Raw genomic sequence first — 15,816 nt, 5'->3', positions numbered from 1 at the left:
GTTTTTTTTTGTAGTATTTTTTTTTTTTTTTTTTTTTTTTTTATAAAAATATAAAACAATGCAATAAATAGATTCATAAAAACTACTACAATTATTGTACATATTGTATATTTCACATCTTATTTGGTCTTTGGTGCCATTCCCAACATCAGCTGTCTTCAGTTTCTTCTTCTGTCTTAAAGTCTTCCCAACTAACTCGTCTTTTGGACCTTCTTTATATTTCGAAACTGACTTGCAGCTAATTTGTAAAGCCCGTGCTGTTTCCTGAAATATAAGTTTTTTAATCTTACATTTACCTAAAATATGACAATAAATAACAAACCTGAAGGGGACTGTATATTGAAGGAAATTCTTCACAAAATATTGTAAACATTTTTTACCCAAATATCTGGGCTAGTTTATTCCCACAAATTTGTGGATGAGACATAGCTTCCTAAAAAAAATTAAGTGCTTTACACATTTTGAATATCTTCCTGGCTATCCTGATTTTCTTGAGCAGTGAAAGATTATTTATATATAAACAAAACATCATTCTTAAAGGTGATTACAATGTCATCACTTTGTTATATTAAAATACCTTTAAAAACTATTTATTACCTGATCCATTTGATTTTCATTATCACTATCCGAAATATTGGGCAACGGTAGTGATTGCTATGTTTCTAAAAGATATTAAATTAAATAAAACTAACAGAGATGCGTTATAGGTTATGATCTTACCTTAAAAAAAGGCTCTCTCTACTGTGCCCTATCCTGATTAAACCTACCCGATAATAACTATAAAAATACAAACCATTAAAAACACAAAAATAAACACCCTCCTGGGGGATTAATACCCTATATAAACAAGGAACATACAAGCTAAATTAAAAGAACACAAACAAAACAAAAGAAAAACCAAACACAAATATTTCAAAATCACAAACACGGGCCGCAGCGTCGATCGTCGATCAGAATAATCTACCACAGAAGAAATGCAAGGAAGGTTGGAAGAATCGATTTGAGCTATGGATTTGAATTCTATGATTGGTTGGTTTTTCAAGGCCCTTCCAATTCCTGAAGTCGGGCGCATTGGAAGTTTACGTGGAATACGAGTATATCTATATTAATATCTCGCAATAGTATGGGATTGGTCTCTGCACTTTTTATCAGTATAAGTTGTGAATTCTTATTAACAGCTGCTGCCGTTGGTGGATATGCCACGTAAAACTTCCACGTCACGGTATTGGAGGCCTCCACCGGAAAATCAGGGCACAGGTGGAGCAGGTAATTGCACTTATTGCGGAAAGGAAAAAGAAGAAAATCACGATAAAACCAAGAATCATATGAGGTAAATTAATTGTACATATTTACTGACAACCCCCTTTTTGCATAAGTCTTTCCTTTTATGAATTGCTTATACAGGGCGAGCCTTAAATAAGTGCAAATATTTTGAGGGCTGGTAGATCTCGATTAAAGTAACATTTTCTCTTTACCGTTTTTTAAATAAGTCCAAAATAACCGAGTTATTTTACTTTGAAAATTTCCAAAAAAATAATTTTTGCTCAAATGATTTTTTTTCTGGATTTTTTTTCTTGTAAATTTTACCTACTATATATGTTGCCATATTAACAAGAAATTTTGACTTTTATCTAAAAACCAAAAAAAATTCCAAAAAAATTATCAAAAAATTCCAAATTTTCAAAAACTTTTTTCACGAAAAAAACCTCATAATCATGTTTCTGGGGTCGAAATATACTACCCCTAAAAATATTGGCACTTATTTAAGAGTCACCCTGTATATACTTTTTATTTCCATACAAATATACATTATCGAAAAAAAAACGGCTTTGCGAGATGTCTTTGAAATGAAGATCGCCCTAATTTTACTGATATATATTATTACTCATATTACATTATATGAGGAATGCCATGAATCGTTATTTCCAAGCCACTTTTTTCGGTTATACTGTATGTAGAGAAACGAATTATTTTAATTTATTGTTTTAGTGCTGTCAAAAAACTATTTTGCCACTTTTGTGGTGTTCAGCTTTCATCAGATTCTGACCTCCAAAAACATAGCGACACAGAAGATCATAATATAAAAGTTAATAAAAGACACCCAAATCAAACTCTATTCATAATGGAAGGTCCGGAGGTACAATGGAATCCGGAGGTAGAATTAGATCTAAAATTACGTAAGCTAGTTTACAATCTATATTATTCAAATACACTGCGTTACGAAGTCAGTTTGGAATATCTAAAGTATTATCAACAAGAGATCACATTGAAAGAATATTGGTGGTTATATAAGTACATACGTATAATATTTTATAAAATTGTTGTACCTACCCGGATTGATTCTCCTCTGCTGATACTTCTGAAAGAAGACCTAAAACTTTTGCATAAGCGTGAGCATACGAACAATTTAAGAATTAATGTTCTGAACGAAATGGTAAGTCTGATAAGCTCATTGAACAAACCTAAACGTATGTTGCCATCAACTCTACAAAAAGATATTATCGACCTTGTAAAAAAGTGGAATAATAACTTTTCAAAGATTAATAAGTCTTTGGTCTGTGAGGAGTAAAAATTTCCAATATGTTTTGTATCCTGCGATTGTTTCTATATTTTTTTAATTTCATTTTACATTTTAATTTTTTCTATTGTTATTTTAATTCGTTCAGTTAACCCGTTATGTTAAGTTTGTATTACGTAATTGTTTTAAATATTTTGATTGTTAACCTTTTATTATTTTCACCTATCATTCTTTATGTTAAACTAACTATTATAAGTTTATATTACATTACTTTAGTTTGATCTATGTATACTATTTTTTAATTATTCTAAATAAAACGTTATATCATACAAATATATACTTAGTATTTTATTACAAATCTAATAAAGAACCTATTACAATATTTTTTACATGTAGGTGCTTATTTTTAATTTATAGGGTTAGGGAACAAATTTATTAACCGATAATTTTTTTTAATGTTTTTGAGGGTGTATATCTCACACGTGTCGGAAGCATTAAAGACACACAAAAATTAAAAAAAGTTATTTAAAATGTATAAATGTAGCTACTACGGGAACATTTTAATTATTTAGCAGACACTTCAATTTAAACCATTTCAGCAGCATTTCCGAAATTTGTTGTCTTATTGGAGTTTCACTAACTCGACAGTATCAGGTTTCCTATTTGAGATTTACAATCTAAAAGATGTGTGTAATTGAAGTTTGCATTTCAAAAATGTTATCATAGATATACAGGGTGAGTCAAATATATGTTTCCATTTAAGTTTGTGTTTTTCAAATGGAACGTATATTACTTTAGTTCAGTGGATTTACTATAAAAAATTTCCATCCAAAAATACCCTAATACCATAGAGTATAATGAGTGGTTTTTGAATTATGACAATTTATACATACTAAATTATATACACACTTAAAAAACCCGACAGTATAACTAATTTATTAATTGACTAGCGTGTACCAGCGACTTCGTTCGCGTCGAATTAATCATTTGTAATGGTGATGATAAAGCAAAGCAAGAATTTCCATTAACATACAAACTAGATAAAATTTTCTCACATTTATGTCAGCATGAGAAAAAACAATATGGCGATATTATTATATAACTTAGTAATATTTGAGGGGTAGTTTCATCTCGTTGGAATTTGACTTTCGAAAAATCCGTTTGCCAAAAATAAGCTTTTTACATCAAGCAGTTTAACCAGAATCGTGGTTAAGAAATTACCCAATTTTTTGTTGATTTTTTAAAAAATTTCAAAATATGTAAAAAAAACCAAATAAATTATGCTTGTCCAAGCGTTTTCCCGAAAGACTAACCGTTTTTTAAATAACAAATATTGTAATATTTGACGGGTGTTTTCACCCTCTTGGAAATTGAGATTCGAGAAACCCCTCCTTATCGAACCTCTACACCCCACAGTCAATCCGTTTGCCAAAAATCAGCTTTAAACGTCAAGCAGTTTAAGCAGAATCGTGATTACTCAATGGTCATATTTTATGAAGCACCCTGTATAAATTTATAAAAAAAATCTTATGTGTGAGGTTCAAGTTAACGTCTCCTTTCTGCTGCAATGGCTAAACTGGACGGGACCTACTTTGTTTACGCGGAATCCGAACCGCGGTCCTCGGCCATATCATGGTCAATGGCCTACCGACTTAGGAAGTGTCTAAATTAACTCTTACTCACAAGATATCCGATCTCATCCGGCCTCGAACCGGCGTGAATGAGCAGTGTGTATCAATAGATTTTACACTTTTCCCTTGGACAACAGCACGATGCAAAGTTTCGAACCGGTCACCCGTCCATCAACTAGCATCGCCTTACGTCGCTTAACTTCGGTGTTCTAATGGGAACCGGTGTTTCGACGTAGCTGGGCCGTTGCCCCCAAAATCTTATGTAAAACAACAAAATAAAATATACGTGTTTAAGAGTTTTTCCGAAAAACTCACCGGTTTTTAAATAAATAATATTTTAATATTTGAGGGATAGTTTCACCCCCTTAGAATTCGAGTTTCGAAAAATCCCTTCTTATCGACACCCTAAAGTCAATCTGTTTTCCAAAAATCAGCTTTTTACGCCAACCGTTTTAAGCAGGATCGTGATTAATCAATGACCAGATTTTTCGAAACAGCCTATATACATTTTTAAAAAATCTTAAAATATGTAAAACAACAAAATAAAATACACGTGTTTAAGCGTTTTTTCGGAAACTTTACCGTTTTTTAAATAAAAAATATTGTAATATTTGAGGGGTGGTGTGGTTTCACCCTCTTGGAACTGAAATTTCTAAAAATCCCTTCTTATCGGACCTCTACACCCTAGAATCAACCTGTATGACAAAATTGAGCTTCTTACGTTGAGTGGTTTGAGCAGGATCGTGATTAATCAGTATGTCAGTCACTTAAGGATTATATATTAGTATAGATAACTCGACAGTATCAGGTTTCCTATTTGAGATTTACACTAGAAATATTTTACAAAAGATGTGTGTAACTGAAGTTTACATTTCAAAAATGTTGTCATAGATATACAGGATGAGTCAAATATATTTTTCCACTAAAGTTTCAGTGTTTCAAATGGAACGTATATTACTTTAGTTCAGTGTTTTTGAATTATGACCATTTATACATACTAAATTATATACACACTTAAAAACCCAAAAGTTATGAAATAGCAAAAACTTTATACCTATTTTTAATTGGGAATATAATAAGTATTTTGAAAGACACTATATTCCACGATTCAGGGTAGAGCTGTCACAAGTACTGGAAAAAAGTATTTCAAATATCAAGTTTCAATTAGAGAGACGGAGATTAAATTAATCAATTAGATAAATCCAATCCAAATCAAATAAATCCAATTTTGTTTAACCGGAAATCGATCTAATTATTTCAAGTCCATACTTTGATCATCTGCGTACTGTGAATTTACTGCGTACTGAATCAATTTCAAGTTCAAATTTCCTTTTATTGTAACTTTGAAGATTCGGAATAATATAATTCAAAGAATTCATCAGTAGTGTCAATTATAATATTGTCTTTAATAGATACACTTTTAGTTACCTGTATTTTCTCTGCTACCTCTTCTGTGTGTGCTTGCCTTGTAGATTAATAAATGTCTTTTGATAGAATGTAGAATATAGAATGTTTAGGAGGGGAGTTAATCACCGCGACCTTATAGATCTATTGTGTGTTCCCCTTTCTTGAGTTATAACGAGTTATAACTCATCATAAAAACAACAAACAAACAACGCTTTATTGTAAAAAAGCCAAAACAGCTTCATCGACAAAGCACTCACAAAACTCAAAAAAATACAAACAACAAAAAATACACAATACAAAAAATACAATTCAAAAAAAATAAGTTTTTAAAATTACAAAAAGAATATACATGGACAATTATAGGACAGTACGCAGTAAATAGATATAATTTTAGAGTTATAAAATATTAAATACTTGACCTTTGACCAGTGTGTGAGATGATCAAAATTTTAAAATTCAAAATTGTTCATAATTAAACATCAACAAAAAAGTCGTTTACCGCATATAGGTCTCAGGGCTTTAACAAAAGCCAGTATCTGAGACGGCTCCACAGAGGTCAGCTCTCCATCCTCGACATCAGACGTACCAAAGTTCATGACATGAATGGTCGTCATCTCGGCGCACTCAGTCATAAGGTGTTCTGGTGTTTCCCCATTTTCCCCACAGAATCTGCATTCGCCGTTGTTTCTCAGCTTCAGCCTACTGAGGTGTTCGTTGAGGAGACAGTGTCCTGTTAGAAACCCCGTGACAATCCGAAGATTGTTTTTACTTAAATCAAGGAAAACCTTTGATTTTTCTCGGTCGTAAGTTCTGAGGAACTTTTTCGAGTGTCTTAGACCGTTGGAGGACATCCATTCCAAGTTACGGATGGATTCTTCCAGATTCTTCAGTTCCGCTTTCAGTTGGTTCCCGTTTGGAAAACAGAACGGTTCTGTTCCAATTAGTGGAGTGCTCGCTCCTTTCCTAACTAGATCATCTGCTTTTTCATTGCCTTCTATCCCTTGGTGAGCAGGCACACAGAGTAGGAGGACTTTATTTTCTTTGCATTCGTCTGTATTATTATTTTTTATAATTATTATAGAGTTCTTTTTTCTTGAAAAAGAATTCGAACTAGACGTCGCGTCGTGTTGTGTTGTGTCAATTTCAAATGTTAATAAAATTGCCCAAAAAATGTTAATGCGTAAAGGAGAGCGTAATTAGGGCGTTGTTGGGTGCAATAACATTCAATAACTCAGCTGTCCCGGATATTGAACTCTCCCGAAACAACACTTTATAGCTTAATAATTTGTTACATCGATTTGATCAATAGTCAATACCAAAATGGATTCAAGCAGTTCGACGAAGCAAGTGAGTAAAGCAAGTGCTAGTTACATAATAAAAAATTAAATAGACAAGTATGAGAGGATGAAATATAATTTGTGTGTGTGTGTGTGTGTGTGCAATATTAATGGTAGCTTTTTTAAATACATACATACATACCGCCATTACTCCCTGACGAGTATTTGACACGCATCAGAAGATGGTCACGCAAGGCGTTTTCTTTCATGAGCTTTTCTGTGACTGAAAAGCCCGATACGTGATGTTATCTGTCTACCGCACTCCAGACATTCAAAAATCTCATCGCTTTGTTGCCTCTTTACTTTTTGGTTGTCGCTCTTAACTGACTTTACAATTTTTCTCCATTCCGTTCTATCGTGAGCTGCCTCTTCCCACTCATTCTGCTTGTCAATTCCCTTTAAGTTTTCGTGGAAAATATCCTTGAACCTTTTGAGTTGTCCACCCGGCCTCCTCTTACAGTCTACAAGCTCACCGTAAAGCAGAGATTTTGGTATGCGGTTTTCTTGCATTCTGCATACGTGACCAGCCCATCTTAAGCGGGACTTTGTAATCATGACTTCAATACTGTCGCAGTTAGCTTTTTCAAGGATCGATACGTTTGAGACGTGATGGAACCATTTTATTCTTAAGAGTTGTCTAAGATGTTTCTGTTGCAACTTGTTTAATACGTTCATGTGTCGGCGGTACGGCACCCAAGTTTCGCTTCCATATAACATGGTGGGAATTATTATCGCTCGGTACACCGCAAGTTTCGTTTTTGTGCTCAAGTCATGATTGTAGAAAACCCTGTCTTTTAATTTCCAGAATGCTCTTGAGGCGCTGCTAATCCTGTGCTGAATTTCAGAGTCGATATTGGCCTTTTCCGAAATCAAACTGCCTAGGTAATTGAATTCCGCTACATATTCCAACAGTTCATCTCCGATTTTTATAGCATTGTTGTGATCTTCCGGGGGAGTGCACATGATTTTAGTTTTATCGATATTCAGCTTAAGTCCCAAGGCCTCGTATGCCCATGTATATGTGTTCAACATTTCTTGCAATTGCGTATTAGCAACTAGAGCACAGTCATCAGCGTATTGAAGTTCTGTGATGAATTTTGTACGTGTTTTTGCCCTGAGTCTTTTTATGTTGAACAGACCGCCGTCGTATCTGTATCTAATGCCCAAACCTCTCTCCTGCAGATTGCTGTCCACTATAATGGAGAGCGCTGCCATGAATATATTGAATAGGAGAGGCGCTAAGACACATCCCTGCCTAACGCCTGTGTTTGTTAGGAAGGGATCGCTCAGTGATCCATGATATGACACTCTTGATTTGTTGCTGTTATGGAGGCTTTTACACACTGTAAGAAATTTGATGGGTACTCCGAACTTTTTCATAATTGCGCAAGTGCATCTCTGTTCACAGAGTCGAAGGCTTTTGTTAGATCGATGAATGCAACGTAAAGACTGCTGCTCTTTTACTTTTTCCTGTAGTTGGCGGATGGAGAATATGGAATCGACGGTACCGCGGTTAGTGCGAAAACCCGTTTGCGATTCTGGGAGGATTTTTTCTATATGTGGGTGCAGGCGGTTTGACATAATTTTTGCAAGAATTTTTCCTCCGATAGCCAGTAGTGAAATTCCTCGGTAGTTTCCGCAGTCTGATGCACTTCCTTTGTTCTTAAATATATTAACTATATTCGCGTTGCAAAAGTCCTGAGGTACCTCTCCGCTTTCCCATATGATATCAAAGAAGGCCTTAAGATGACCAATAAGTTCTTTACTTGCGCACTTATAGATTTCCGCCGGAATCGCGTCACAGCCAGCTGATTTGTTGTTTTTAAGCTGTTTTATGGAGTCCTTTATTTCCTGTTCTGTTATTGGAATGTCTAATACATCGAGGCTGTTATACTGAGGTATTATGTTGAGTGCTTCCATATTGGGGTTGTTTTCTTGGTTAAAGATATGGCTGTAATGCTCTTTCCAGCGGTTTCTGATTTGCTCTTCCTCTTTTAGAAGTTCGCCATTTTGTGCCATGATTGGGCATCTTGCCTTCTTAGTTGGACCGTATACTTCTTTTACAGCCTCGAAGAATTTCCGATAGTCGTGATGCGTGGCATACTCCTGAATCTGACTAGCTTTTTGCGACCACCAGTTATCCTTTAGTTGGCGCAGATTTCTTCGGAGCGTGTTGTTGGCTGCCTTAAAGTTGTCTGCTAGTCTGGGATTGTGTGGATTTGCAGTGACGGCTTGATGTGCTCTATGCTTTTGTTCCAACAAAGCCTGTATATGCGGTTGATTTTCGTTAAACCAGTGATTTTCGTTAAACCAGTTTTCGTTAAACCGACTGGTTTAGCTTTTTTAATCAACTAGTGATTAAATGTTTTATAAACATCTTCTAAAATTATAATTATGTACCATAAAAAATTTCTTTACAGCCGATAGCTCCAATTATTATGCTCCACTAGCAAAACCGGTGATAAAACTCTGCTCGCTACCGTAGTTGAACTCATCTAATTTTTTTTTAACTGGAACAATAAATTATAATGCATGTTAAACCTTCTGAATTCAAAATATTTACCTTTTTATTTTCTTTTGTTTACAATTTCCACAAATTATGCTTTCTAACAGTTTTAGAATAATTATACTAATGTTTACGTTTACTCGCCATTTAAAACCGTGTATTTGTATCTGTTCGTTATTTACGATATTCCTGGGCGGTGGCAGCACCGGCAGAGAATGCACCAAGCCTATACCGTTAATTTTTTATCGTGCCACTCGAGCCTCGTGTCGCCTCGGCGAGTGAACACTTCCAACAGTTTAGCTTTGTCTCCTTCTATACAATAACAAAAATTCAGTATTTACATAGACCAGCTATAGATAAGGAAGAAATAATGATTAATACCGGCAAAATCCCAACAAAAAAGCAAAGCTATGCCGCCAAAAAAAGTAAAAAACATTTTCTAATAATATTTATTTTCGCATTGTCTTCAGTTTAATAACAACTTTTTTGATCAGCGGGGAGGTATTGTAACGGGTAATCCATTGTCTCCATTTTTGGTTTGGTTCGGTTTGGTTTGCTTTGGTTGTCTCCATTTTTGGTTAATTTATTCTTGAGCAGGTTATAAAAAAGGACACATCATTACACCATCAACGTCAAATACAGTAGTGAGAAAAGTAGAATAAACAGTAGTGAGAATAAACATGATAAAAGAATCTTGAAAAAAATCTTTTACAATCTTTATGCACTTGCAAAAAAAACGAACTTAGAAAAATTAGACAAACAAACAATTTTTTTTAAATATTTTTTTCATCCTAAGCGCTTTCAGATAGAGCGGAGCGTCCGCGACTTCGAGCAAGTACCATGAGTTTATATGAACAATTTCACATGGGTCGCGTATGGATGAACTATGTTGGAAAAGTATCCGCGCGGACGCTCCGCTCCATCTGAAAGCGCTGTTATAATTAAATATATTTACTAGTATTAAGTCGTTAGTATAAATTACTTTTTGTTAAAAATTTAAAATGTGATGCTGAAAGTACACACTCGCTGAGGGGACCACAAAAAATGCAAGGTCCAGCGAGGCGCTGATTCCATATACCCATGGAATATTGACATTTTAATTTTTTTTAAAGCAACATATGTAGAAAATGTACTGGTAGTAAAAATAATAACATTGCAAGCCCATTTGTTTAAAAAAAAAGAAACGATTTAAATCTTTGTAAAAGAGTATACCAATTATTACTAATTTTTTAATATACCACCATTATTTCCGCCCAAAAATTCGTTAATTACATACTTAATTGTTTTAATTAATAAATTATTCTAAATAAATGTGGATTTGACTCAGAAATCAATACCATAAAGTTGTGAAAATGAACGTCTCTGTTATTATAAATAAGCATTCGTTAAAAAATGAAATAAAATTTATAAGGTGTTACTTTTTACCACACTGTCTAATACACATACAAAATTCAGTTTTTTAGTATTTGGAGCAATGGGCTCTTTCACTATATTTTGGAATTAGCATAATTGAATAAAGCAATTAATTCTACAATTTTCCGCTATCTCACTTTCGAAAAATTTGAAGTCGTTCTTCAGAAAATAAATAAAAACAAAAAAGGCCAGAATAAAAATCCGCACTTTATTTTTAATACGTCACACCAGGCATGTTGAAAAGCGGCAACAAGGCCGCGGCCGGGCCACCATGCTGACCCACCACCACCTCCACACAAGGTCATTCAACCTTTTCCAATATGGCGGAGATAGAAGTGCTTTATTTGGCGCGTATTTTAAAAACTGGTTTATTTCCAAATAGACATTTTTCACACAAATGTCGGGTTAGATTACGTAATAGTTCACTAATTTTTTCTTTGAATAAGAAGACTAAGGAAGGAGCATATCAAAAATCTTAGGTCCACCGCGATGGGCCTCAAATATGACCGACTTAAATTCCGGTTTATCAGTGCCGTTCTAATTTTATTTAAAAAATGTAAAACTATGATGTAGGGTAGACGTGGGGTGACTCAATAATATGTTGTTTTATTTGACATTGTGAATAAATGTGAATAAATTGTTACAAAAATGTATAATTCTAATAAAAATAGATAAGTTATAATAATTATTTATTAACACAAACATCCGATACGCTACTGAAGCAGGTAAATCTGGTAAATCAAATTGACGTATCTAAATTCTTTGACATATAATCTTTGACAAGTAGTAAATAAAAGCAAAAATGCAAGAAAAAATATATAATTAATTAATTTAAGTGAATTTCATAAATGATCGGTTTACTACACGTGTGTATATGCCTATTGCTGCCAAAAGTCACTAACTAACATTTTTCCGAACAACCAAATTCAATCACTAACTATGTGTTGAAGCGGAAAATCGATTACAAAAGTCAAAAATATTTTAATACCGAATAGTTACTAACTATAACATCTTTATGCAATGCAATTCATCTTTACACGCATCTTTCTCGGAAGTAATAAAAAGTAAATTAGTGATTTTTGGCAGCAATGGGACGATATTATATAGTCACTTACTAGCGAAAAGTTGTTCCATTATTTCACTCGGTTTTTGCCGAGATCTACCGTACGCTACACAACCAACTATTTTAGAGTATTTTTCGATAAATCGCGATAGTGTGACGCATTTTGCACTGTTAATTTAAGTTCTGCCACAATTTCCATCTAGATTTACTACCTTTATACAACTATCAGTAGTAGAATAAATAATAAATAACATAAAATAAGCTCCGTAAAGACTGACAAATCCATAAAATTTGAAATCAAATTCAAATGTGTCAAATGAATCGTCAAACAGAACTGTCAAGGATCCCCACCCTAGAGTGTTTTTTCCGCCCACCATGGATGAATACATGGATAGCATTATGCTCCTTCCTTAGTCTTCTTATTCAAAGAATTTTTTAATATACAGGGAGTCTAAAATTCTCCACATAAGTATGGAATTTTTTGTATTATTACTTTTATAAAAACATCAGTTAGTTACTTTTTATAAAAAGGTCTGCTTTCTCAGAAAATAGGAAAAAAATAGGAAATAGGAAAATATCTTCATGACAAGGTAACTCAAGTTCAAAAATCGCAAGCCTCTCTAGACACTGTCAAAGCTCTGGGAACCTGTCTAAAGAAGAACAATGATCTCCTTCCGGTCATTAGGAGATGTACGATATTTTGAGTTACCATGACTCCAAGTGGAAGACCTTGTACAAGAAAGTGGATGACATTCACAGCCTCCATACCAGTTCGTCCGATGGTAGACAAGAATCTTTATTCCATTCCATCAGGGACATGAAGCAAGATATTTTCAACTTGTCATCTATTTTACTGGACAATCATGATGAGTCTATTAAGGTCCAAATTCATGACTCATCAAAGGAAGACTTATCAAAGGAGTTGGGTGATTTGCGTTTGAGTGTAAATAAAATGGCACTCATGTTGGAAAAGTTGGCCTCCAGCGAAAAGACATCCAAGAACATTCCTCCAAAGAACATTAAAAGTACCAAACCAAACCCACAAATAGAAAAAAGTCTATTTCGACGCAGACTGAATATTCAGATAACAAGGATACAGTGGGTATTACTTCTCCCAATACCATCACACCCACACCTCACGGATTGTCCAAGAAAGAAGACTGGCATTATCTGATAGTGTCCAAAATCCCACCTCCTTATACAGCAAACCAGCTTGCACACTATGTCAAGGAAAAGCTTGGAACTACTGACTTTATCCGATGCTTTCCCTTGCTGAAACACAAGGACATTTCACACTCTGACTTCAAAATTGGTGTGAGGACAAGAGCCACCTTGAGCAGCTGAAGGACATAGGTATGTGGCCGCCAGGTACTGAAATAGTCACTGCCAATTCTTTTACAAGACCTTTAAAGTTATCACCGCCAGCACCAGGTACTTCGTCCACAGGCTCTAAACAAATTTTATCCAACACTGTTGACATCCAAAGTCTACCACCTTGCTCTGACTCGACATTCATAAATATACCGAGGGAGGTTAAATCTGCTATGATTTGTTCTGACAAGGAGGCTATTGCTGTCTGTAAGTCTCTTGGGCTGAAAAATGTGGAAATTGTTGTGGAAGAGAGTGCGAGGAGGGATGTTGGGCTGCATATGGACCTGTTGACTCTGCCTGTGGTTCGGATGACGCAGAATTCGGATGAGGCAAATGGGCGTTATTTGCTTGCTAGGCTGAGGGACCCTTCCATATTAAAGCCTATTCGGCTATTCCTTGCCTATCTCCATGATCAACCCTCAAGTGTGTGTTTTGAAGGGCACACCAACACCAGCATCAAATTATTTATGGCATCAGAGGGACTTCCTAGTGACGCGGATTCCCTGCGCAGGCTGTATTATCGCTTCCACAACGTTTATGGTATTGACTCAGCTGAAGTGGATGCGGATCTTTCTGCCTTCAGGTCCTTCTTTTCAACGGAAAAACTTCAGCAGCTTCAGAGAATTAGGGAAAGTCATACCAAGTATTTCTCTCCAAGTAAAGCTACAAATTTTTAGGTGAAATGACGCGAACAGAGGATCAAGCACCCTCTGAAAAACTAGACGATAGCAAGCTTAGTGTTTTTTTAATTAATATTCAGTCCTTAAGACATGAAACGGATGAATTATATCTTTTATTAGAAGAGCTCAATTTTCCAGAAATTGTTGCCATAACTGAACATTGGTTAAATATGGATGAGTCTGTATTTGTCAAAAAATACACTATATTAACTAGATTCAATAGAAGTAACTCATCTCATGGAGGTACTATGATAATGTCTACTAACAACGACTTTTCGGCAGTAACTAAGTTCGATACTCTGATATCCGAAAAAATTTTTGAATTTTCCGTCGTTTATCATAATGCTTTTGACCTCTATATTATTTGTATTTACAGAACACCTGACGCTGACGTACATATTTTCAGTCAAAAATTGCTAAGCTTGCTTTAATCCCTACCTATAAAAAGTAAATTAATTTTGTGTGGCGATCTGAATATTGACTTTTCCAGTGTGTGTGCAGCTAAGGAGTCTCTCCAGTCCGTTTTTCATTCTTTTGGTATACTCATGCATGTTGACTCACCAACTAGAATTACTAAAACTGGCTCTAGTACTATAGACTATGTCGTGTCGTCTTTTGACCCGGAATTCGTTGACTGTAGAGTCCTTCACTCAGGTTTCTCTGATCATGAGGCAGTATTGACAAAGTTTTTGCTAAAATCCAAATGCAAAAATACCTCGCCCAAATTGGGCCGTATTTTTCGGATGAAAATTTTCTAAATTTTCACCACCTATGTCTAACAACAGAGTGGGTTGTCCTCTCGGCTGACGTCGATTCCGAATTTTCTAGATTTATGGATACCTTGTCTAATCTGGCGTAAAAGGCGTTTCCTCTTAGGCCTATCAAAAGTAAACAAGGTATACCCTGGTCTACTACAGGCTTGCGTATATCTGCAAAGAACATGCGCTCATTATCTCACCTTAAGAAATTCACGGACAGCGTCTTCTTTCATAATTACGTGAAACTTTGTAGAAAGGTTTATCGTAAGACTATGAAAGCTGCCAAGGACATTTATTATAATGCGAGGCTAGCCAAAGCCGGTAATGTCGCTAAGGAGACTTGGGCTATTGTAAATGACTTAAGGAATAAGACTTCTTCGTCTGGCACAGTCTTTAATTCACCTAAAGATTTAAAAGTACTTACTTTGTTAATGTGGCTAAAAATTTAGTGAACACCATAACTCCTTCCCATGATTCACTTTCATATCTCCCGAAAGCAAATGAGAATTTACACAGTTTCTTCCTCACGCCCGTAGTATTAGATGAGCTCCGCAGAACAATTAATAGTATTAAAAACAAATCCTCATCTGGGACTGATGGGCTTACTCTCAAAATGTTCTCTGAACTTCCTGAATGCACATTAAACCATCTTACTACTTTAATTAACGAGTCATTCCAAAAAGGAGTTTTTCCAAACTGTCTTAAGACAGCAATGATTATTCCTCTGTATAAAGGAGGTGATAAAGATGAAGCTTCGAACTATCGCCCAATTGCACTCCTGCCCACATTATCTAAGATCATTGAAAGATTGGTTAAAAAATGGTTTCTATCTTTTCTCCTTAAATATAAAATACTTACTACCCATCAATTTGGATTTCTAAGTAACAGTTGCACAAATGATGCTATGTTCGACCTTTTTAATAATGTATACTCTAGCCTGAATAACCATCACTCTACAGCTAAAATTTTCTGTGATTTCTCTAAGGCTTTCGATTGTGTAAATCATAATATCTTAATTAACAAATTGCAATACTATGGTTTCAGGGGAGTGCCGCTCGAATGGCTTAAGTCATATCTTGGCAACAGAGGGCAGCTTGTGAGGATTGATACGTCTATGTCTTCTTGTAAGCCT

General features: G+C 35.0%; 2 protein-coding genes across 3 annotated transcripts in view; one reads left to right on the top strand and one right to left on the bottom strand.

The window, feature by feature from the left end:
• LOC115889736 overlaps window positions 1-15,816 on the bottom strand; it is a 97,239-nt gene that overhangs the window by 17,771 nt on the left and 63,652 nt on the right. The gene's annotated exons all lie outside the window — the stretch shown is intronic.
• LOC115889718 lies at window positions 1,087-2,846 on the top strand. The gene is made up of 2 exons (XM_030909786.1): window positions 1,087-1,330; window positions 1,990-2,846. Exons 1-2 carry the CDS (start codon window positions 1,197-1,199, stop codon window positions 2,567-2,569), a joined length of 714 nt encoding a protein of 237 aa, XP_030765646.1. The 5' UTR covers window positions 1,087-1,196; the 3' UTR covers window positions 2,570-2,846.

This window comes from Sitophilus oryzae, unplaced genomic scaffold (genome assembly GCF_002938485.1).
Source record: "Sitophilus oryzae breed Bouriz unplaced genomic scaffold, Soryzae_2.0 scaffold_1177_pilon_pilon, whole genome shotgun sequence".
NCBI lineage: Eukaryota > Metazoa > Arthropoda > Insecta > Coleoptera > Curculionidae > Sitophilus > Sitophilus oryzae.
This window is presented reverse-complemented; position numbering and strand designations above follow the sequence as displayed.

Coding starts and splice junctions, on each gene's coding strand:
- LOC115889718 (XM_030909786.1), top strand. CDS start 1,197: ATGCCACGTAAAACTTCCACGTCACGGTATTGGAGGCCTCCACCGGAA. Junction 1,331..1,989: donor AAAACCAAGAATCATATGAG/GTAAATTAATTG, acceptor TTATTGTTTTAG/TGCTGTCAAAAAACTATTTT.